Source organism: Pavona decussata, unplaced genomic scaffold, assembly GCF_977016875.1.
Source record: "Pavona decussata unplaced genomic scaffold, jaPavDecu1.1 SCAFFOLD_53, whole genome shotgun sequence".
Lineage (NCBI taxonomy): Eukaryota > Metazoa > Cnidaria > Anthozoa > Scleractinia > Agariciidae > Pavona > Pavona decussata.
In genome coordinates, this window is record NW_028145475.1 from 223,081 (window position 1) to 246,144 (window position 23,064).

Here is a 23,064-nt window from a genome sequence, read left to right on the forward strand (position 1 = left end):
TACACAATTTACAACAGTTGCCACTATGTGGTATTTCGCAGATGGACGCGATCATGCAATCCCCTTCTTTCTTGATGCAATATTTTACCAATACAGTAAATCAAGGATATGTAGTTTATTGATAAACGTTTGTCATGTGTTTATAACTTTGGAGTGTGCTTAAAAAAAACGTAGTGTAAAAAGAAACAAACAACAATAAAGTATGAACAGCGAGTATGTAATATGGATTTATTAACCTGCGACCATCGACAAAAAATAAACTTACTTTATTTGGCCATGGCCATCACAATTGTAAATTATGCTGTTAATAGACGCGTAAATTGACATGAATAAAAATTGCCTGCCGCCACTATACTTAGTTTTATACTATTTGCAATGGATGAAAAAAGTATAAGTAACACTTCACGAACGCGGTGCAGATTCGCTGGCAGTATACTACTTTGAATTACTTAAATACAAATTGTTCACAAACTTTATAAGATTGTATGAATCCACATTTAAATAATTTGCTTCATCGGAACAAAACAAAGTAACAATATTTCCCTCAACACAATCTTTTATACACTATGTCCATCGCGAACAATTAACTCTACAACTAAAATACGACAGCCATACGATTGTCCCTTCCTTAACCTTTTTTTACATCAAACTTTGGAACCACTCATTTTTTTATCAGGTGGAGTGGACTGGTGGGATTTGGGTGAACGGCGGGGGGGGAGGGTTATGTGAGATAACTGGCTTCAAAGAAGGGTCACCTTAGCAAATGAAGGAGCCTAATGGTCCGATAGATGTCAAAGAAACATCGTAAAAGAGTAACCTTGTCTTTTCCGTCTACTCCCTTGGTGGTTTCATCTGTGAAAAATGGCATTCTGACGGGGAGGGGGGAGTGCAATACAACTATTTTGGGTGGACAAAATCCACCAAATCCCTTTCCTATAAAAACATGAATGGCTCCTGTGCACCTACAACGTAGCTAGATAGGGTGGTGTCGAGAGAAGTTCCTGGATACTGGTGAAAGTGATCACAAGTAGTACTGCTTAACCTTTTGAGTGCAAAAATTAGGTCAAAATTATCTAAAACCCTCACTTGGAAAACACTGACAAACGATTGACACAACTGAAAAGTACGGCTCAACAGTTTCATTTCAATGGCCGCACTTTACAATTTCTTCCACATAAGCAAACGCTAGTTTAATTTTACGAGGGATGGATACCAGAAGACTTCACATTGCATCGAAATGGAACTTGTGAGCATCTTGACGTTTCTCTTTTTGATCCTCTCTCTGCAACAAGACGTGACACGCCATTTAGATCTGGTTCATAGGGCAAATTTTTAAGAAATTTGAGTTGTTTATAGTCTCTTGTGAGACAAGCAGATTATAGCTGTTAGAGCAAAGGAGAGTTGTGGATACAGCTCAGCTCACTGAGCTATTAGAGCCAGTTTAACAACAAAACGTGTGGTCTGTAGCTTTTTGAAAAGCTGTTTACAGTGTCCATAGCTTAGGCCAAACTCAACCATCAGCTGTAAAACCTACTTGCACAAGACGGTAACATTAATAATAACAACTTTATATAGCGCCATTCCTACGCTCATGGCGCTTTACAAATATATGTGTAAAACAAGACAGTCAGTAAATAATAAAATCTATATACAAAAAGAACAACGTTTAAAAAACTATACAAAGTTCAAAAACAATTTCTATAAAAACAATGAGTAGCCGTCCACAAAATGTTCAAAGAGGTAAGTTTTAAGGCCCCTTTTGAAGCTCCCGGTAGAGTTTGACTTGCGCAAAGGAAAGTGGCAGATTGTTCCATAACCTTGGGGCACATACACTAAATGCCCTATCACCACAGGTCTTTGTGGAAGACCTCGGCTGATCTAAAAGTTCATTGGTGACAGATCTCTGAACTTAAGTTGTGTACATAACTGCGAGGTACCGTAGAGTAAAACTCGGGCTGGCCACAGGCGGCACCGAAACTAAGTTTTTGCAGCATAACGCAGCTAGAAAACCGTAGCGCTGCCCTTAAAATTTTGTTAAGTTCCCTTACCGAGTTCGTTTGTACACATTTATTATCCTGAGTGTAATAGAGAGAGAGAATGTGGAGAGCAAAGTTTTCTTATCTAAGAAAACAACACAGGGCCGGAGACTATAGGAATGAAACCACTGCATCTAAGCACAAGACCACTACGCTTCCAACAGGAGATTACGAGATGTAAGAACACAGAACAGAGAACACTACCTAAAAGATCGTTACTGCACTTGCTCTCTTTACTCGCCAGCTCCCAATTGGCTTGATAGCTCAGTTGGTAGAGCACTGCACGGGTATCGCAGAGGTCATGGGTTCGAACCCCGATCAAGCCTGATTTTTTTTTTCAGGCTTTCTTATCGCAATTTTCTAAAGTTGTGTACATAACTGCTATCGTCATTCACTTATTCAGAAATGAAACACGAGTTTTTCTTTTTCTCAATTTCTGATTAGAGGATCGAAAACTCACCTTCTCCTTGAGATGTAACAGCAATATGATAAGCCCAATGAAGACGCATATGCCCAGAAGACTTACACCTGTCAATAACACCAGCTTGCTGGGTGTCACCAACAACTTAGCTATCCAACTGACATAGAAAAAAAAAAGGCAAGTGATGGATACATTCTCTCATCATACAATTTTTTGCCATTTATAAGATGACTGAAGCTATGTTACATAAGTTTGTATTAATTAAAATTAAACGTTTACAGAAATCGAAAACAGTTCCCGCGAAAATTAAAATAATTGTTCTGCAAAAATCTTACGACAAAAATGGTCTCCACTGTCTCCACCCATGAATTTTCCGGTGTCACTGGCTCTTCCTTTTAAAACAAGAACGTGAACACACGAACTACAATAGTACGTTCAGTTTCCGTGAGGGCCTTCAGAAATATCCGAATTTACGTTTCTAATAATTGTGTGAGCGACTAGCTGGGTATCGCACCAATTAATTCTCAGCCAAAAACACAAGTTTTCCACGCAAAACACACGCTCAACAAAAAAAAAAAAAAAAAAAAACGCCAAAACAAACACAAAAATTACGCCTAACCACCAAGTTCAGCTGCCAAACGTTTTGGTACCAAACGGCAGTCTTCACAACATTCACACCATTGGCAAGATAAGTTGCATGGTGCATAAGAAAGAAAAAACACGATTTCCGCAAATTGTCTCGAAATACGCTCGTCACGGTTAAGTTACGTGTTGTATAATAAATTGCCCACTGTATCTGTACCCAACATAACAACAAAACTGAACAAAAATAATATTATCTCACCTCGAAGGATCATTTGGTGGATATGGAATAACAATTACTTGAGAATTCGGTATGATCGACATCCATACATGTTTTCTTTCAGGCTAAAAATGACACAAACACGTCAACAAGTTTTCATTGAAACGGTTGGAAATAGCACAACAGACATTCACATTTGAAAATTAACCCCTTACGTCCTAACAATGATCACCATCAAATTTCTCCTTGTGATATTAAAGCTTATTCAACTCCTGAGGTCATGAGAATTAAGGATATGATCACCTAAGGTGAATTTTCTTGATATTTTAATAACTTCTCCCCAGTACCTTTATAAGAAAAGTATGGGAACAAGATAGGAGAATTTGTTCTTTGATATTAGGGGTTAGGAACAGAACTGATGAAAAATATGGGAAAAGAATGCACAAGACCAACTTCAGCTTCAGGTTTTTGTAAAATAAGAAAACAGCTTCTGATTAGCACCTGCTTGCAATGGTAACACTGTTACTAAAAAGGTGTCGATTCTTACCGAATCTGCTGCTCTTGGCATTCCAACGGCAAGTTTATCTACAAAGTTGGGCGTTCTTCCCAAGCCAAACACAGTGTAGGGGCACTGAAGGGCAAAGTAGGCCGACTGCGACAACTGCACAGCTGTAGAATGCAAACACACAAAACGGGTCAAATTATTTGAGCGGATTTTATTTGAGCGTCGCAAAACCAAACCAAAGAAATTACTCTGGCCAATCACAAAAGACATACACAGTACAATGAACCAATCAGCATTCGGAGCAATATATGCAACCGGTGCCAAGCGCGGGAAACGCGTATGAGCAAGTCTCGCTGTTTCTCATTGGTTAAGAAAGTAGCGCGGGTTTTGCTAACCAATCAGCGTACTAAAGCAAACCCAAAGCAAACGTGATATTATTTTCAAAACTCGACTGAAAACCGCTGTATATGAGACAACACAACGGGTCAAAGAAATGAATTTCTATAAAAACAGAAGGCATAATGGTATTTCGGATCCGTCCCTGGTGGAACAAAAATGTTTGTCAACTCACCACTTCCATACTTTACTTGTCCATTGGTGTTTGTGGTGGTGTACTTAATGTAAGGGCCAGCTTGAGTTACGCCATAAGGCTGGAAGAAAACAAAAGATATCATTAGAAAATACACTAAACCTGCTAACAAGGTTCGCACACATTTTGGTGGGCAAATTTAGACTTTTTCCAAACTCTTTCCAAACCATTATTTTCTCTTTTCCCAGACTAAAAAATTCTCAAGGCTCAAGGCTCAAGGGAAGCAGAGGAGGGGGGGGAGGAGTGGAGAGGGGCCCGCCTCCTCCCCCCTCCCCCAATTATCCCATTATTTTTTAGTCCAAAACCGGCGACGAGATATTTCGCTTCACGAAGGGAAGCCAGTCGAGCGTTCGAGTGCGGGCCCTCCCTCTTACCTGAAGGTCTGGATCCACCAATTTTAAAGGACGGTGCCTACTTTTGTTACTGCGCATACGTTATGCGCATCTCGAGATACTCGGGTTTCCTGCGGGTGATGCCTACTAATACAGGGATATTTTTTTCTCGGTTTAAAACTATGTGGTGAAAGCAGAACTTAGCAAGTGCTTTCGGTATCCAAAACGAAAATTGGGGGTAACCATGTATTTTAAGGAGATAGTTAAGCTTCAATTTGGTAAAAAATGAAAAAAAAATAAAAAAACGCCATACATTGTTTTGTATTACCGCTATTTAGAATAGTTGTTGCCCCGCTCCCCCCAAATTAAGATCTGCTTTTCCCGCACAATCATAAACTGTGCAAAAATACTCCTGTATTAGGAGGCACCGTCCCTAAGATAGTAGGGACTTTAAGAAACCACGACGGCAACGTCAACGAAAACGCCGCTTGAAAACTTAAGTTCGCGTCAGTTGTTCCACTTCGTTACTATTCCAATTCGTTCAGCTTGTACAATATGGCCGAACTCAGTATCCAGTAATGGAACAGGTGGCCACGGCGTTCAAGTTGAGACAGAGGATAAAAAATTTACCGCCATGTGCTCATGTTCTACACAAAACCTTGAATTTGGTCATTTCACGTTGTTTTTTGGCCGAGTACGGCGAAGAAATGTACCAAAATTTATAACGCACGTGCAGGGCCTTTGTTTTTCTCATTAAACCCTATGAGGTTTTCGTTGCGTCGCCGTAGTAGCTTCTCCCTAGTTTTGTCGGAGGGCAGGGAAGAGGAATATCTCATGATTCTGCGATTGATCCTTTTGGCTAAGACGAAATTTAAATCAAATTCGACAAGCTGACAAAGATTTCAAGTAAAATAGCGATTAAGTACTGGTTGCAGCTTTGAGAAAACTTCACACTTTTCCCCATTTTTCTTCAGACATTATCTTTATTTTCCATACTTTTTCCACGTCTGGAAAACTTTCATTCTTTTTCAAGAATTCCAGATTCTGTTCAAACCCTGTGCTAGTGCTTCTTCGACTGAGATTTAATGGCTATAAAAAACTCCCTAGAGATGTTTTCCCAGGTTTAAAATAATCTTAAGCTACTTACCAAGTTTTTATCCTTGCAAGATGTCAGAGTTCTACCTCCTAAAACTGAATTGAAAATGACTGGTTGATAACAATAACCTGACAAGAAATTCTCACGACACAATTAATAAGAGAAATAGAACGAAAGTTAAACCGAATAAGTGCATTTAGACTAATATTTAGGCAATAAATGCAAGGAAACGGTGGTTTGTTTCAGTAATATTTCGATATCATTCTATATCATCGTCAGACTAGGTGACAATGCGGTAGCTAAAGTTTAAATACTAAAAGGGTGGTAAATTAGCATCAATAGGCACGTGAGAATGAAATAACTACAAAACAAAAAGAGAAAAACTGTCATGAGAATAAGCAGAGTTCTCTGCTGGCCTTCAAGCCATTGTTCAAGGATGGCGATGAACGTTTTATGTGATAGGCTTCTTTGTATAGAAGGAGGTTCCAATTGTCGTCACTGTCAATTATCTTTGTGTTGCTACGCACGGTTTCGGTGAAAAATTCTTTGGTGGTCGTAGAAGGTGGGCCGGTCTTATTGGAGAAAATGTCTGGTAAATTATACAGGCCTTAAATGTGTTGGATATTATCACACTGTCGAAGATGTTTGTATATAGCACTTCCTTTATCCGTGAGCGCGTGTTTCTCTTTTTGTTTTGTACTTATTTCATTCTCACGTGCCTATTGATGCTAATTTACCACCCTTTTAGTATTTAAACTTTAGCTACCGCATTGTCACCTAGTCTGACGATGATATAGAATTATATCGAAATATTACTGAAACAAACCACCGTTTCCTTGCATTTATTGCCTAAATATTAGTCTAAATGCACTTATTCGGTTTAACTTTCGTTCTATTTCTCCTGAAATTATCAGCCGGTAATGGTTTCTGGAAAAACTTACTACGAGTTGTTGAAAATATTACTCTCGAAACAAATCATAGGAGTCCAGCCAAAAATATCCTTAATGACTTTTCAAGCAAAAAAAGAACATTGTATTCAAACCGAGAATTAGAGTTTGATTGGGAGCATCTGGTGATATCTCATACTACTGTGATAAGTTAATTTTATTTTAATTTTTGTTTTGGTGGGGGGGGGGGGGGTGCAAATAGGCCTATGTTTTCAGAGAAATAAAAGCCATCAAGTAACAAAGGACGTTCGTTTCAAATGTCTTACCAATAACTTTAAGAAAGGACGCATCAGTGTATAACGTATTGCGGATTGCATGAATGCTATACTGTACAGTATTGGGGTCATCCTCCTTAACAGATTCTGTGACTACAAGGAAGCTAATGATTCCCTAAAACAGAAAATAGCAGTTAAGTAAATGTATCTCTAAAATTGCAAATACAGTAGAACCTCTTTATTACGGACACCAAGGGAATAGGAATAGGTGTCCGCATTGTAGAGGTGCCTGTTTTAGAGAAGAAGGCTTTATATGGATTTCGGTCTCTAGGGACCAAGTGAACTGTCCGTAATAGAGAGGTGTCCGTTTTAAAGAGGTATCCATAAGGAGACGTTCCTCTGTAATATTTAACAATTATTCACCGAAGTGGAGGTAAATAGTAGTCGATATTTACCTCGCCGCAATATCCACCACTTTCACCGACACTGAGGTGAATAAGTGTTTTAGTATATAACACACAAGCTGAATAACTAGACTGAATAACTTTCAAGTGTTTGATATGGCTTCTCGAATGCTCAATAATTCTTGGAAAAATTCAAGGCTTCAAGGCTAAAGTTGGCAAAAAATTTATAATTAGGAACACATATCCAAACCACAGTTACGGTAGTGATTTTCTTTGTTTTCTCTTGATGAATTTTTAATGAGTTTGAGAATTAATTTGGTGCCAGAGCAAACCAAGCACAGTCCAATTCTCGCCTTGCGGACACCTTGCTATTACGGACACCACAATAATACGGACAGCAACTAAGTCCCGGCAAAAATAGATTACAGACGTTTGACTGAAATAAATTCCCGATATTATGGACACTAACTTGAGGTCCTGAGGGTTTTTGCAATAAAGAGAGTTGACTGTAGGTTGCAATGCTACTTGGGTTCAAGATAGTAGCGTGAGCTCCACAAGTAAGTGGTATCTGATGGTAACCCACTATCCCACAGCATATTAATAATCACTAACGAAATGGTTCTGGTGCATGCTACTGAATGCATCAAAATTAATGGGTTATTTTAACAGAGTTGATGTTACTTACATTTTCATAGAGGTCAAAAAATGTGGCCAGTACAGCACCCTCCAGAGTTGTTAAAACCTAAACAAAAACAAATGAAAAAGATAGTCTTTTTAATTTTTAATTTTCAATTTGCCACACAAAAGAAGCTGCAACACAGGAGGCTAAGATATAAAGAAAAAGTGGCGAGGAGAACTGCAAAAACAAAGTCTCCAAATTCAAAGTCTCCCGCTCACCCCACTTGGCTCATAAATCACTTGTCATGCAGGCTAAATAAAGCATGGTAGACCAATTCAACACTGAATTTGACATTTGCATGTTTTGCATGTACATGTAGATTGAATGAGGTAATTGCAAACATTCTTATGAAATAATCCATTCCAGTTAAAGTTTCACTGCAGTTGTTTTGAGTTTTGTATTGTGTTTTAAGATTTGATAAGCCCCCCCCCCCCCCCCCCCACGTTTTAGAGCTTTTACAGTACTTTATTACAGTGCCCTCAATTGGTTTTGTAAAGCTAAATAATCCTGACACAAATGTAGTCGGTCAGTCACCCATCTGTAATATCCCCATCTGTACATGTCCATCCACTTATTATTTCCACTACTACAAAACTACAAAGTTGTGACAAATTGAGAATTCAGTGACTCAAATTGATTACCAATTCTCATGACAATCAAGATCAAAGTCGAACTTAGATTGAAATGGTATTTAGAACTGCACTTGTTAATTGCTTGACAAAAACAATGTTGTTCAAGACCGAGGCATCTTTCAGAAGATGACACCATCACCAACAATCTATGCCTATGTCGAAGTTGACAACTACTTATATCATTATATTGCAAATCAAATCACATAAAAATGTCACCTTCCACTGAACCTCAAAGGTACGTCCATTAAAACAATTTCCGGTGTCGCTTTTACAAGCAACATTCTCCAATAGAACCGCAACTTTGTTGTAATGATGGCCCCTATTGAAAAGAAAAATAACGTTTTTATTTTTACAATCACGCTCCCTTTTTGGGTAAAGGCTTGAGTTGTGTAATGCATGTACATCTTTTGAGTTTGTATCAGGGTTAATTTGGCCACCGTAAGGAGATTTGAGAGGCTGACATTTTGAGTGTAAGCCCTTCATCAGAGGGGATCCAATTTACTCTGATGAAGAATCCGATTTGGGAATCCAATTTTCTCTGACAGTAAGGGCTAACACTCGAACCATCAGCACTCGAATCTCTTAACAGTGGCCAAATTACTTATGAAATCTGTTGAAAAAACCAAACATTCATTTCTTCTCCTCTGATGCAACACCCCTTTAATGACTTAGTCTTCAAACTGGCTTATGTGGGCTCAGTGGTCTAGTGCCTTTGGAGTTATGCAATGAGATCATGTAGAGCCTTCCACACAATGTGCCACAGGACATTTGAACTTCTGATTCATGACGTTTAAGCAATTAATATTTAGCATTCAAAAACTCATTAATAATTCATAAGCCCATTGGCCTATCAAATGGTCGATAAAACATCACGTGCAGTGGTTTTAAAACCTGATAAAACCTCCTCCCTATTAGCATGTGGTGTTTAATGTTTTTCTCGTATGCTAATTTCCAATGTTCACAAAAGCGTCATTGTTATGAACTCTCTTGACACAGGCTTTTCCAGGAATGTTTTCGAAGCTGTTCAAAAAACTCGCAGCATGTGTTTTATCGGGTCTAAAACCACTCGGCTGCACCTCGTGGTTTTAAATCCCAATAAAACACTGCTGCTCCAGTTTTAAACATTACCATAAAATGGGGGTGTAAAAATAAATATTATTTTGAGATTGACATAGAACATTCTATGAGTAGTTCTAATGGCAGCTTGATTTGTAACGCATCGTTTTCAGGTTTGAACCTGTCAATAACTGTACAGAAAGCTATTCATCTTTGCAGAAGGAAGGTAGGCTTCCCTGGTAGAATTTGTGCACCCTGAGTGTTAATTACATGTTCATGCAAATAACATGTGCCAAAACATTTTTATTTGTAGTAATTCTGCAATACCACAGATCTCAGGTAAACTCTGACATATTAGACATGTAGAAGCTCTATACACCATGATTATCCCCGTCTTTTTTCAGGCTAACAGTGGTATGCATAATATTACTTAAATTTAAACTCACCCTGGCGCATTAACATTTAGCACTACGAGACCATCATAGAAACCATCCATGTTGTAGTCGCCTATACGGTAGGTTGGTCAAAAAGGTTAATAATATTGATTTCATAGTAGTCTCATACAAATAAATACAACTGTATTTCTTTATACATCTTAACAATTTTATTTTACTACAAGAAAGATCAAGGGAAAGAACTAACCATGAACAGACAGTTCATTATGACAGTGTCACGATGGCATGCACGTGCATTAATAGTTGTACAGTTACATGTAGACGCATTCAACTGAATCAGCAGCTACTAGGCTAGTGGAATCTTATAGCTCCAGTTCATTGTAAAATGTCAGTAACCCACACTTCCTCTAATGGTTTGGCTTATAACAAAAACAGCATAAAAAAAGGTTGAACTCCAAGAGGTTAAAACTGGTACCTTAGACAATGGGAAAGAGGTTGCAATCCCCCCCCCCCCCCCCCAAAAAAAAAAAAAAGATTTACTAACTGACAGATTGATTGATTGATTGATGGATGGATGGATGGATGGATGGATGGATGGATGGATGGATGGATGGATGGATGGATGGATGGATGGATTGATCAATCGATCGAATTGGCATTTACCTGTCCTTATGGTCATAAGCGGGAACAGGTTGGAACTCTGACTTTTGGGTGGGATGAACTGCCAAGTCACAGGTTGTTGTTCATTGGATAAGATTTTCGTCCACTGACAAAAAAATGACATTGCAATTAGAAACTTAAGTTGTTTTCATAATTAATCACATATCACATATTAAATTATCTCAAATACACCACTTCTAATAATAACTGAAGGCCCCAAGCTTATATAAGATATATTTTGGTATTTTTGGACACAAAACATGCCATGTTTGTAACCAGATAAGGTAATTTTGTTTAAATGTGACCACACTTTGATGCAACCATCATTACTATATTAATAACAATTGCCTTTCACTTATTTTTGCCTGATGGTTACATGTGAATGTCTATAATAATTATTGATAATAATAATATTTGATTCATAGAAAAGGGTGTTGTTTAGGTATGATCGACTAACATGTACTGCCAGTAACAGTGAAAAACTTCTCAAGCTTAAATGAAGGGCTGAGAGCTTTCAAAATTGACCCAAATGACTTTGCCCCAATGTTTTATCTAATGCTTTGCACTTCATTTGCAATAACAACCTACAATTATGGGCAAGATTTCCATTTTTATCGCAAAACAAAGTGTGAAGCAGCCGATAAAACATTGCAAAAACGTTTTTCGAAGGAATTCAAAGCCACATGCAAAAACTCCCGTGACTCTGAGCTAAAACAACAAAAAGCAATCTAAAAAGTTATTTGGGTTGGTTATGCTCTCATGGAGCCCTTCATATGTTAGTTAAGATCATGACGTGTTATTACTAACCTCTCCATTAGAGTAAACGTAAACGTAACTTTCAACACAATCATCAGTTGTACAAAAAGGTAATAAGAGATCAATATCTCCATCTCCATCTGAAAAATTATAAGCACAATTACAGACCAGCATCTAATGTGTATATGTAATCAAACGGTGATGAGTGAAATTAGGAAAAATTCCTAATCAGTTCACGAGTTTACCATTCGATTACCTGTTAACATCTTGGGTGACAAATTACGCTCACAATCCTGGTCGGTTCTGTGTTGTTTACACACACAGGCAAAAAACCGCTCAAGTACTTTTTTATCCAACTGCTCAGGACAAACCGTCTCAGGGTTTTTCTCAAGGCCAGTTTCCTCACACCAGTTCTCCAAAACCTTCACCCAGTTAATTGTGCTCTTTCGTGTGTTTAGGTTTTCTGCAGCATCTTTTAATGCCTTAACTTCTTTCATTCGTAACATTTTTAAATCAATCTCTTGACTTTATCTATTGAATGGTTGAGGATTTTATTTTTTTACTTGTGTGAGGTGAAAACCACCAAACCTGGCTGCCATCTTGGCACTGAGATATAGGAAACGAAATTTTTTTAGATAAAACTAGTGAGCAGCAAACTAAAATTTGCAAAAATTAAAAAAAAAAAAAAAAAAGACTATTGTCTTTAAAACCACCTTTAACTGCAGTCACGCACGTATCAAGCATGTTATTAGCCGGATACTACCAGATTTGGATTGTACTGTCTGTTACAAGTCTACTGCAACTTAAGCTAATCTATGTAATTAGCTCCAAAATTAAATTATGTCATGCACAAAATATGTCACACCTTGCACGCCTTCTCGCCTGTTTCCTACATGTAAATCTGCTAGCGTAGGAGTGGTTTTACGTAATGTAAAATTTATTTTATTGAGTTAGTCGTTTATGTAGGTATAATTACAGGTCACTTATGTTGTATTGTAAAACTCCCTGACGAAGTGTGCCTTAGTCACACGAAACGCGTAGGAGAAAATAAATTGTTTTACAACTGTAAGAGTTCGCAGATGTGCTGCTCACTAGTTTTATCTTAAAAATTACGTGCTGCTCACTAGTTTTATCCAAAAAAAATTAAAAATTAAAAAAAAAAATGCCATAGCAATTTTGTAATTTCACATGTGCAATAATAAATTAATGCTTTAATTTCGCACCAAAATTTAGGAGTTATTATTTTGTCACCCATGATATTACTCCTCATAATATCAACAGTTGATCAAACAAGCAGGTCTTGATGGATGATTACCACAGGAAGATCATGGAGGACAGTAAGGAGGGAATGTATGTTGATACTGGGGCATCAAATTTGAATTATTATTTATTTTTTTTTTTTGTTTTGATAAGGTTCAAGGCATGTAACCATACTTTCTACTTCCATCACTACAATTCATGCTACATAGCCAGCAAAGGGTTTGAAAAAGCATAGAGTGAATACACTGAAGGAAAGTGGAATTAAACTCTGTCATAGTAATGTTAAATTTTGTTGTAGGATAGATAATGAAAATACATCCACACTGCTGAATACAGCATGTCACCTTTTTAAAAAATGTACTGTGTACAAGCCACGTTTGAAGGTGATGTCTCCATAAATTCACTAAAATGTATAGACGTTTGTATGGAAATGGCCATTTCCATACAAAACCTGTAAAATTCTAAAACTTAACATAACTTTATCTTCGCTACTTTAAATTTAAGACCAGAATATTTTACTAATTTGAAGGCGATCTTCACAGAAGTATCAACAGAGTTTCATAATCTGGCATGCATCAAAATTTAAAACTATCATAACAAAACCCCTGGGCCTTGGACCTGGTTGCATAAAGTATGTTAAGATAAGTGCGAGTTTGCTGCAGTCATTCCCTGCCATCCAAACGATTTTCTCACACTCCCTTTGTGTTCCAATCCTCAGTAAACCCTCTTCAGCCGAGTGATCTAGCGCTTGAGAAAATCCTTCAAAAAGCAGAAAATGATTGCCGAAAAATCCCGCTAATCTTACGATGCTTTACGCAACCATACCCTGGATTGCCATAGTCTCTCCTTTATTCAATTACAAACTACTGTAGTTCTACTAAAAGTATGCCCTCTCTTGTCTTGGCGTCAGACATCATCATAATTTTTACCAAATGAAAACTCACCCTGGCTTATACTCAATCATTGCCACTTTTTTCATGGTAATAACTGAAACTTACCAATGTCAGCAAAAGTTGTCTGGCCAAATATCTTTATTTCCTTGTTTGATATTGGTGGAGGATGAATCAATTCTGATTCTGAGGGATGAGTGAGGGTTCCCTTCTGCAAAGGACCAATCAGTAATCTCATTTAGATTAATGAGTGACATACACTAATATTAATCTACAGAGGTGAGTCTAAAGAAGAGCCCTGGGGGAGGGGGGGGGGGGCAGTAATGCTTCCTTATTGCTTCAAGAAACTAAGACTCCAAGGTCAGGAAAATTTTCTATCCACCAACAAATTAAAATAAGGAATGATAATAGAAAACATGTCGCTTTTATAACGATTCTAAAAATAAGTTATAAAAAATAAAGAGAAATTTTAAGTATGAAAAGCATATATTAGAAAGATGAAGATCCCTGCTTACAGCAAACGGCAAACGTGAGATTCGCGTTTATGTTTTCTTGAAAAATTGAGTACATACACTGTAGTTGATAATGGTACAAAACAATAATTCTGGCCTTTGATGCTATCGCAAAACTACTCAATTTTACTAAGAAACTGAAAACAGCGAGTTGCAAATGAAGGCTAAACATGGTCACATGGTCATTTCTGGCATTTGCCGTTTGCCGTTAACGTAATTCTTAATCTCTCTATTAAATGGCTCAGCATCTTGTCAGTTAACTTTGGTAACAAGGATGGTATGAATAATTATAGCAAAAGTTTTAAACATTTTTATTCCAGGCTTGCAAGATGTTTTCCACTACTAATACATTCTGACCTCCCTGAGCAAAATCTCACAAACAACCACCTCTTGACCTCTCCAGCAACGATGATATTGTACATGTAAGTATTTCACAATTTATGTACCCAATTTTCCTTTTAGTCAAATTCCCATTCCTGTCATTTGGATGGTCACTATGACAGCTTCAGACTACCTTCTTCCTTGTCAGTCTTAATGGGAGTAGCCCTAACTACAGACTGATTTAGCTGTCGCAAAGGGATTTTTGTTGGGCACTGTTTTGTAGAGTTTTGTGCTGCTACATATATTCGTCAAATTAATGGGAGTGAACATTTGGACTACATACAGTAAGTTTGGTTTGTTTGATTTTTACTAAAAGGTGGATACTTTCATAGACAAAGAAACTACAGTGCAGCATTAACTTTATCGAAAGAAATGTGATGTTATGTTTTAAGCCTGGTGAATAAATGAAAGATGTATTTTTCCAGTCAGTGACACAGGCATACTCCCGACCGAAAAAAGAAAATCCAAGTTCTCCCAAAAGGAGGTGAATCTATGACCTTCTGATTACTAGTTCGTTTGAAAACCCATACTTTTTGTTACGTTTTTGCCTATCATCCACACTAAAACACCTGAAAATGCAGGCGAAAACAGAGACTTTCCAAAACGGTTTCAAAAGTGGAGACGTTTGAAAACGCTCCATTTCTAGAGTGCATGGACAGGAGAAAATGGAGCCTTTTGAAAACAGTGACATAAAAAGCATCACATGCCATCGGTTCCAGTCTAAATCGGAGCATCTATCCAAGATGGAGGCTGGTTAACACATTCGCAATCCCAAGCCCCAGTCATTTTCATCGTTTTTGAGCGTTTTAGTATGGACAGGTGAAAATGATACAAAAACGCTAGTGTGGATGAAAATATTTTGCTTTGTTTTCGCCGCGTCGAGAACAGATACTTTTGAAAATGCATTAGTGTGGATGGGGCCTGCGCCGGGCGGCTGCAGAAGAGTCAAAATACCACTCATTAACATTGAAATCCTAGCAGTATGAAGGATGTCTGTCACATGAACCTAGCCACAAATGGCCTTGGTCCCACTAGTCTTCTGTAGCTTAGTGGTAGTCACCGAGCATTCAAACTACTAGGAACTGGAAGGTCATAAATTCAACTTTTGTCAAGGGAGAACTCAAATTTTCTTTACCAAGTATACCTGTGTCACTGGCTGAAAAAATATACATGTATCATTAATTTTACGTCAATTAAATTATTATACTTTTAATCCAGACTTACATTATTAATCCAGATTTCACCAACTTGCTTATTATTGGTGATGTACAAATCTGCAAAAGAATTGTGACATTACTTCCAGTTACAAATACAATAAAAACCAAACACACAATATATGAGTTCAGCCTTAGGATAAAAGCCAAGACCATGCTGATGTACTGTGTCATATTTTCTTATGTCCAAGCTTGTTTTATAAAAAAATGCTTTATTTTAGAAAGAGACAAACTGATGGCTAAAAAACCCTAGGTTCTATTAAATGGTAATTCTCAATATTTAATAAATTTGACGAACTGTAATCTAATTCTATCATTGAAATTCTTCACTTTATCCATGACCTACTTTTTCTGTTTTGCTCCATGGAGCCGACATGTACACCCAACTGCATATTCAGGGGGTCGGATTGCAATAGGGATGCAAGTTCTGTTTCTTTCCCCCATCACAGCCTGTATTTTTAACGTGGCTAAATGAAATTTAGGCTAAGTTAAGCTCGAAACAATGCGGGTCAGCAGTCTTCCCACGCACTGGTCACAGGGGCGGCCTGGGAGATCTAGCAGGGACACTCTGTGACGCTTTCATGCAGTTGTGTTTGTCACTTTGCTCGCCCAAAGGTCATTCGCTGTTTGCATTTGCTTGACTGCAGTTAGCTGTTTGTCTGCTGCTGTGATTTTGCTCCCACTCCCTCCCTCCCTTCTCTATGGTAAGTTTTAGGTAAGTATTCCACTGATTTATTCAGTGTGACGGTGCCGGGTGGTAGCCGTTCGCAGGGTTGCCATGGATACCTCCTTGCTGCCAAAGTTCAGCCTGGCTCCACCACCTTTAGGCACCTGTTCCCAAGCTCATCTATTGGTGATGAGTTTAAATGTATTTTTATTGTATTTCTATTGTACATGTATAATATCCTCAGTGACGAATTTATTTAATAAAAATAAAAATATTTAACGTAGCTAAATGGAATTTAGGTAAAGTTAAGTCTACATCATAGACATTGCTGGGGTGCTTTCCATTTAGCCAAAATTTTCAGTTGGAAATTTAGGAAACTTTCTGTGTCAAATGGAAGGCTTTTTATCCAGTCATGCAATCTCACTTACAGTACACGGTGTACAATGATAGCGCAAGAAGACAACAACATGGAAATGGAAATTTTGTGTTTGCAGCTGGAGCGGTAATTCCCATAATTTCCGACCAGTTGAAACTGATAAAGTGGAGTACCTACAAAGGAAGTCCATTTGTTGCAGAAAATTTTCCGTTTGATCCGCATGTACCATTTACATTTCAACTGCTTAAACTAAAACTTTTGGCTAAATGGAGGTGGGAAGACCTCCAATATTTCAATTGGCATAGAGTTCAAGTAGCATTGGGGATTTGGGCTATTTAAGATGGAATTTGGTGAGCAGAATTTTGATCTTTTGGCAACTGAAAACACTGGGGATTTACGTGTACACGTATAACTTTAACATATCGCAGGAAAAACACTTTTGGTGCTGTACAAAATTAATGTACCTGCAGAGTAATCTCCGGTCAAATCCAAAAAGGCATTTGAATGTGGCACTCTAATGGGTTCCAACTTAACACCAGAATTGTCCTGTGGCTGTACATCAAAGCTTCTATTTGATCTGTTGATATAAACAAACATTTAATTATTAATAAATGATTCATTGAAAGGAAGCTTCAGATGAGAACACATCAGGCTGTCAGTAGCCAAAATCCGCCTCTTCAGCGTCTCAGAAAGAGAATGTTCATGTAAAATTACCATTAAAAGTTTCACCCCATGGTATCTTTAATGAAAAGAATTTTGTCAAAAAAGCTGTCAACACCACAACAAAAATAGATCATTGTTTCCTCCAGGTTGTCTACGAAACTGGTCTGGTGTTTATTTCCCTTCTGCCAAATGAATATTTTTTTACATATTACATAATATCGCAAAGATTTTTAATTTATACCTGTGAATGACTTACCGGCAGTTATGTTAACTTTTTTTATTCATTATAACCGGTTAATTAGGATGCTCATTTCTGTTTCAAGAATGCACATTGTAACTAAGTCCTGCTTACAGTGGTTCATTGTTCATTTAATTATTCCTACCCTTTAGAGATCCAATATGACCGGACTGAGGTATTTTCACTTATGACTTCACCAAAAAGGTCAGGTAACAGGTCACCATTGGCACTGTAGAGACAAATAGTAGTCACACAAAACTCAATAATAAAGGCTGGATTTGACCCATGAAAGAAAGGAGAAATGAAAAATATGAGACAATACTTTTTCAGCTAATCAAATCACCAATAATAAGTATGCATCTTCAACTGAACTATTATTTAATATTTTAATGTTTACTTATTATATTGTGCAAACAACAACAACTTTATTTAATATACTTATATATTTTACAGGAAACAGTCAGGTACAGTGTAGAACAAGTAGGAGTTCTGATAGTTGCTGGCTTTCTTTTCCATTTATTTTTTCTTCATAGAACAGGCAAACATGAAAGAATACAGTCATTTCTCAAACTCATTTATTAATAATTCACAAAGAGAAAACAACGGAAATCACTGCTGAGAAGGAGGTTTGGAAATGTGGTCTTAATAATCACAAAATTTGTCGACTTCTGCTTTAAATTATTTTCTCCAAGAATTATTAATGGTTTGAGATGCTATATCGAACACTCAAAAGAGTGTTACATCCAATTACCAAACAAATTGAAGTGGTAAAAAAAAAACTCTGCTGTGCCTTGTTTTTTCAACTCACTTCTGTGTGTTTTAAAATTGGATGAAACACTCTTCCTCGTGTTTGACATACATGTGTTACGTAAATGTAAAACAAACAACTGCACTTGTACAATCCATAATTTTGTTGAATACTGGTTCAAGTAGAGCCTGAGGCCATTGAGCCACCATGCTAACTGGTTTATAAATTCAGTTAAGAACTTACTCCATGACTAAAGGCTGGTCTCTCATACCAACGCTGATGCGGCCATCTAAAAGAATACAATTTATGCTTGTTTAAACAAACCCTTCAAAGTACAAATTAATATGATTAAGACAACTAGAGATGAGTTGTTTCCAATGAAAAAAAGCACAAAAATGCTTCCAGTGTTCCCATAGAATTACAAATCAAAAGAGAACAATACATGTAATTGGTTACACTTCACATCAAAATGCATTTCTTAATTCAGTAGTGAACAATATTATTATTTTATGTTTTAATGACCATCACTCTATCAGGTTCCTTCATTTTACAAGTGACCCCTCCCCCCAACACCATCTTTGAAGCAAATCAACATTTTTCACATAGCCCCTTAAATCCCACCAACCCACCTGAACCAATAAAAAATTAACAATTCCTTGCATTCCTGAAACAATAAAATTATTATTGATGTGTCTCCACTATAACTGAAGAGGTGCCTGGAAAAAGCCCTAACTAACTTCTGATAAATTGCTAGATTCTCCTTCCAAAAGTGCCTTGTATTCACTTATGAAACAAAAGGAAAATTTGACCTTTCATCAAAAGTCACTTAGGGCCTATATTCTGCACACCTCTTCAATTGAATGTGGTTTTGTGATTTCTTGTGAGTGCATACAATCCATACATGTACATACAACATATACAGTACATGTAGTTTAATGACTGTTTAGGTTGTGCTTCACTACCAAGAGACAAAAGTCTGTAAAAGATGACAACCTTGGCCTCATGTAGTTCTCGTATGACAAGTACTGTACATATACCTAATGACTGTAAGTTTCCCCAATACACGTAAACCGTGACACGTGAACTAGCATTTTCTGATCCTGTGGTGATCAAAACATCAAGGCATCCATCACCATCAAAATCGCTTGGGCTCACATTAACAATAATCTGGCTATCACTGCAGAGTAAATAAAGCATAATTTAAGTTTGTTGAGTTCAGTGAAGGAGAATGTATCCTAACTTTATTACTTTTTGTGGAAAAAATTGAGATTTCCAACCTTTTTGGTGGGGGGAGTGGGCCTTGGTATCTTCCATGTTATTGCAATTTTGAAGAAATTACCATGGATTCTTATCAAAAGCACCTCCCCTAAAACAACCCCCCCCCCCCCCTTCCCTGATTTTAAAAGCACCCCTTCTACGGCCACAATTTAAAATAACTCGGGCCCCTCCACCCCACCAATTTGTTATTTGGATGAGCACTGAGACAATAATGGTTGGGTAAACTGTGGTTAGAGTATCACTAGCCAGTTTGTACAACCAGTAATTTGGAATCACAGTTGAACTGGTCAAACTCTCTTCACTACATCATAACATTTACAACAATCCAAGTCCCATCTTATACTTTCCAGGTCCATGTACTTGTATTGCATAATAAGAAGCTTGCCACTGTTAGAACTATATATTAAGCACCTTTCTTATTATGCTGTTGTTTACTCAAAAATATTTTAAATATTGCCAATAAAAAATAAAATGGCAATCAGGCCATGATTTGGAAAAAACTAAGTTAGCCTCCCCCACCTCCCTTTGAATAACTGCTTCCTGATCCTGCCTGTGTTTAAACTAATTTGAAATACAACTACAAGTGCCCCGAGTGCTCATTTGAGGATTTACACTGTACGGTAATGTTTATAAAATGTTGGTATTTCAAATACCTTGGTGTAACTGCTATTCTTCCTTTCCTAAATCCTTGATCTGAATCATCCCAGAAGAAAATTTCAAGACTTTTGCCTGAAACAGGAATGAATGAATAATATTACTGTCTAATACAGTGTAGTTATACATTGTACATGAAGCTCTAGTCATTTTCTGTAGCTGCAGTTCGACCATAATTTTCAAAAGTAAAGTGGTGATTCCTGTTGATAAAGTCAACAACACAGCATATAAACTTTTTGGCCAACCCAAAGGTAGTTGTATAACATTCTGCCATAAGATCTGGAAAGAACCGTGATTAGCTGAACCTCTGTTGAGAATAATAATTATAATTTATTGCTCGTGATAAAAAGGAAAAACAGTTTTTCAGTAATAATAATAATCATAATAATAATAATAACAATAACAATAACAATAACAATAACAATAACAATAACAATAACAATAACAATAATAATAATAATAATAATAATAATAATAATAATAATAATAATAACCTACATGTATCAAGGTTAAGCTGCAGCAGGAGGGAACAAGGTAAACGCAGGGCATTTGAACCTACATGCACTGTACATTTACATGTAGCTGAAACTTTTTGGTTGAATACCCCACCACAGGGCATTGGGTGATTCCAGAAAATATGCAAATCCATACCACGGGCGGCTTTTTGGAATTCCAAGGGCAAGGGGGTTCTTTGGACTGGAATTCCGAAGGCATGGAGAGGTATTTACAATAATAGAAATTGGAAATCTGAAGGCATGGGGGAAGAGTTAGATCTGGGATTTCTAGAGGGGACACCAACAGACAGGGAGTGTGTTCCTTGAAAATGCTAGTTTTGTGGACTTTTCAAGTTCGTAAATAAAGCAGGAAATGACCACATTGCGGACGACCACAGAAGCATGTGTTCATGACATGTACAGAAAAAACAGATAAAATGTGGATTATACATCAAGCTACAGAGGCCTTAAAATGTTGATGAATTTCTTGTCAGATTTAATAATAAAATATATGAAATCTGTTTCTCACTGCTTACCCATTAGATGAATGGCGGAAAACTCGCACCAGTCCCTCATTTCTAAGGAACGCCTAGCAGATTTTTGTAAGCACTAAGATTTCTGGGGTACAAAATGGTGGTCAAAGCTTACATTGAAGAAGTTCAAAGTGTATCAAACAGGGATCAAAGCGTGCTTTTTTGGTGTTTTTCAAGAATTTTCCCTCTTGCATCAAAAAGTTTGGCTACAACTTTCAAGTATCATGGAGTTTTGGAGGTAAAAAATTAACATTTTGGTTATGTTTTCCAATTTTCAAGGAAGTCAAATAAGTGAAATTAAAGAACTTGTTTGATCACATCTTTGCATTGATTATTCGCTGGGCTGAACATTTATCAACATATGTACTTTCCAAGGGAATGAAAGGATGAATTTCTGTTTAATAAAGGTGTTTGGGATTTAGAGAGGGCTTTTTCAAATCAGTCAGAAGGAAAAGCAGAAATTCGATCCTAGGGGGTGTTTGAATGATTATGGAATTCCAAAGGAATGGGGTGGTATTTGGAATTCTGAGGGCAAGGGGGCATTGAGCATTTTGGAATTTCCGAAGGCAGAGGGGCGGGGATCTAGATGAAGAAGCCGCCCATGGTAGGGTATGGATATTTTCTGGAATCACCTATTTGTGGATGCACGAGTCACTCATTATTGTAAAGACTGGCAGATAAATTGTCAAATCTCCCGCCTATACACAGCCTTCCCCACCCCCTCCCAGCAGCTTAACATTGATAGGGGCATAATATAATATACATGCTATGTGACCTCCTTCATCCCTATTGGCCGGTGTGAATATTATTGAAACATTATACAGAAAATACCTTCCAAATGATAAGTTTAATATCCGTGCATCAAAGCTATTTATGGATTTGAGTTTAATATTCACCTTTCAATAGACTTACGGTAATTACTCAAAGAACAAAGTTCACGTACACGTAAACTTAATTGGGTGTGTTCCTTTGGGATGATCCAGATCTGGATCAATGATCCAAGATCACTCGGATCTGGGTGCATCAAAGGAGCCAACGAATCCTTGGCCAGAGTGAATTCCTCAGTTCCTTTGATGCACCATGATCCAAGTGATCTTGGATCAGTGATCCTGATCTGGATCATCCCAAAGGAACACATCCTATAAAAAAAATACTTAAGCAAGTATATAATTTACATCAGCTATTACCGGTAGCTTGCTTTCAGCTTGTGATTCTGTGCACCAATTTTAGATATAAAATAGAGGGCGCATTTTCTGTGATGCAAGCTGTTTCTTGACATTTCGAAAAACAAAATAAATTTGGATTTGGTAATAGGCTTATTACTGAATTTTTTAAAGCCTAACAGTATAAAGTAGCTTACCTCCATTGGTGACAAGAAAAAGATCGGTGTTCTTGTCACCGTTAAAATCACCTAACGCCGCCAGATACCCATTAATCGCTGAAATCCCAATACGCTCGCTCACATCACTAAAGGAGGAAGACACCGGCCTCCACAAGAAAACGAAAAAGGCAACACAAAACGGAATTTGCATTTCATCGTTTCATTCAAATGGCACTCTTGTGTACTGACATGGCGGGCTTTGACAAAAACAAAATGGCGCCAGATGGTCCCGCAGTATAAACAGATCAGC

At 37.4% G+C, this 23,064-nt stretch overlaps 1 protein-coding gene across 1 annotated transcript; it reads right to left on the reverse strand.

The window, feature by feature from the left end:
* Positions 1-1,123: 1,123 nt before the first annotated feature.
* Positions 1,124-23,049, reverse strand: LOC146480255 (T-cell immunomodulatory protein-like). Its single transcript, XM_085109401.1, has 20 exons — positions 22,794-23,049; positions 20,406-20,481; positions 19,512-19,651; positions 18,718-18,763; positions 17,872-17,955; positions 17,290-17,402; positions 15,793-15,842; positions 13,784-13,886; positions 11,577-11,665; positions 10,773-10,875; positions 10,161-10,221; positions 8,875-8,977; positions 8,033-8,089; positions 6,995-7,118; positions 5,833-5,876; positions 4,336-4,414; positions 3,807-3,928; positions 3,302-3,384; positions 2,497-2,614; positions 1,124-1,282 (listed from the first exon to the last, which is right to left on the reverse strand). Exons 1-20 carry the CDS (start codon positions 22,963-22,965, stop codon positions 1,223-1,225), a joined length of 1,827 nt encoding a protein of 608 aa, XP_084965527.1. The 5' UTR covers positions 22,966-23,049; the 3' UTR covers positions 1,124-1,222.
* Between the last annotated feature and the right edge of the window lie 15 nt (positions 23,050-23,064).

Coding starts and splice junctions, on each gene's coding strand:
- LOC146480255 (XM_085109401.1), bottom strand. CDS start 22,965: ATGCAAATTCCGTTTTGTGTTGCCTTTTTCGTTTTCTTGTGGAGGCCG. Junction 13,887..15,792: donor GTGAAATCTGGATTAATAAT/GTAAGTCTGGAT, acceptor GGTCCTTTGCAG/AAGGGAACCCTCACTCATCC. Junction 7,119..8,032: donor TTTTTGACCTCTATGAAAAT/GTAAGTAACATC, acceptor TTTCTGTTTTAG/GGAATCATTAGCTTCCTTGT.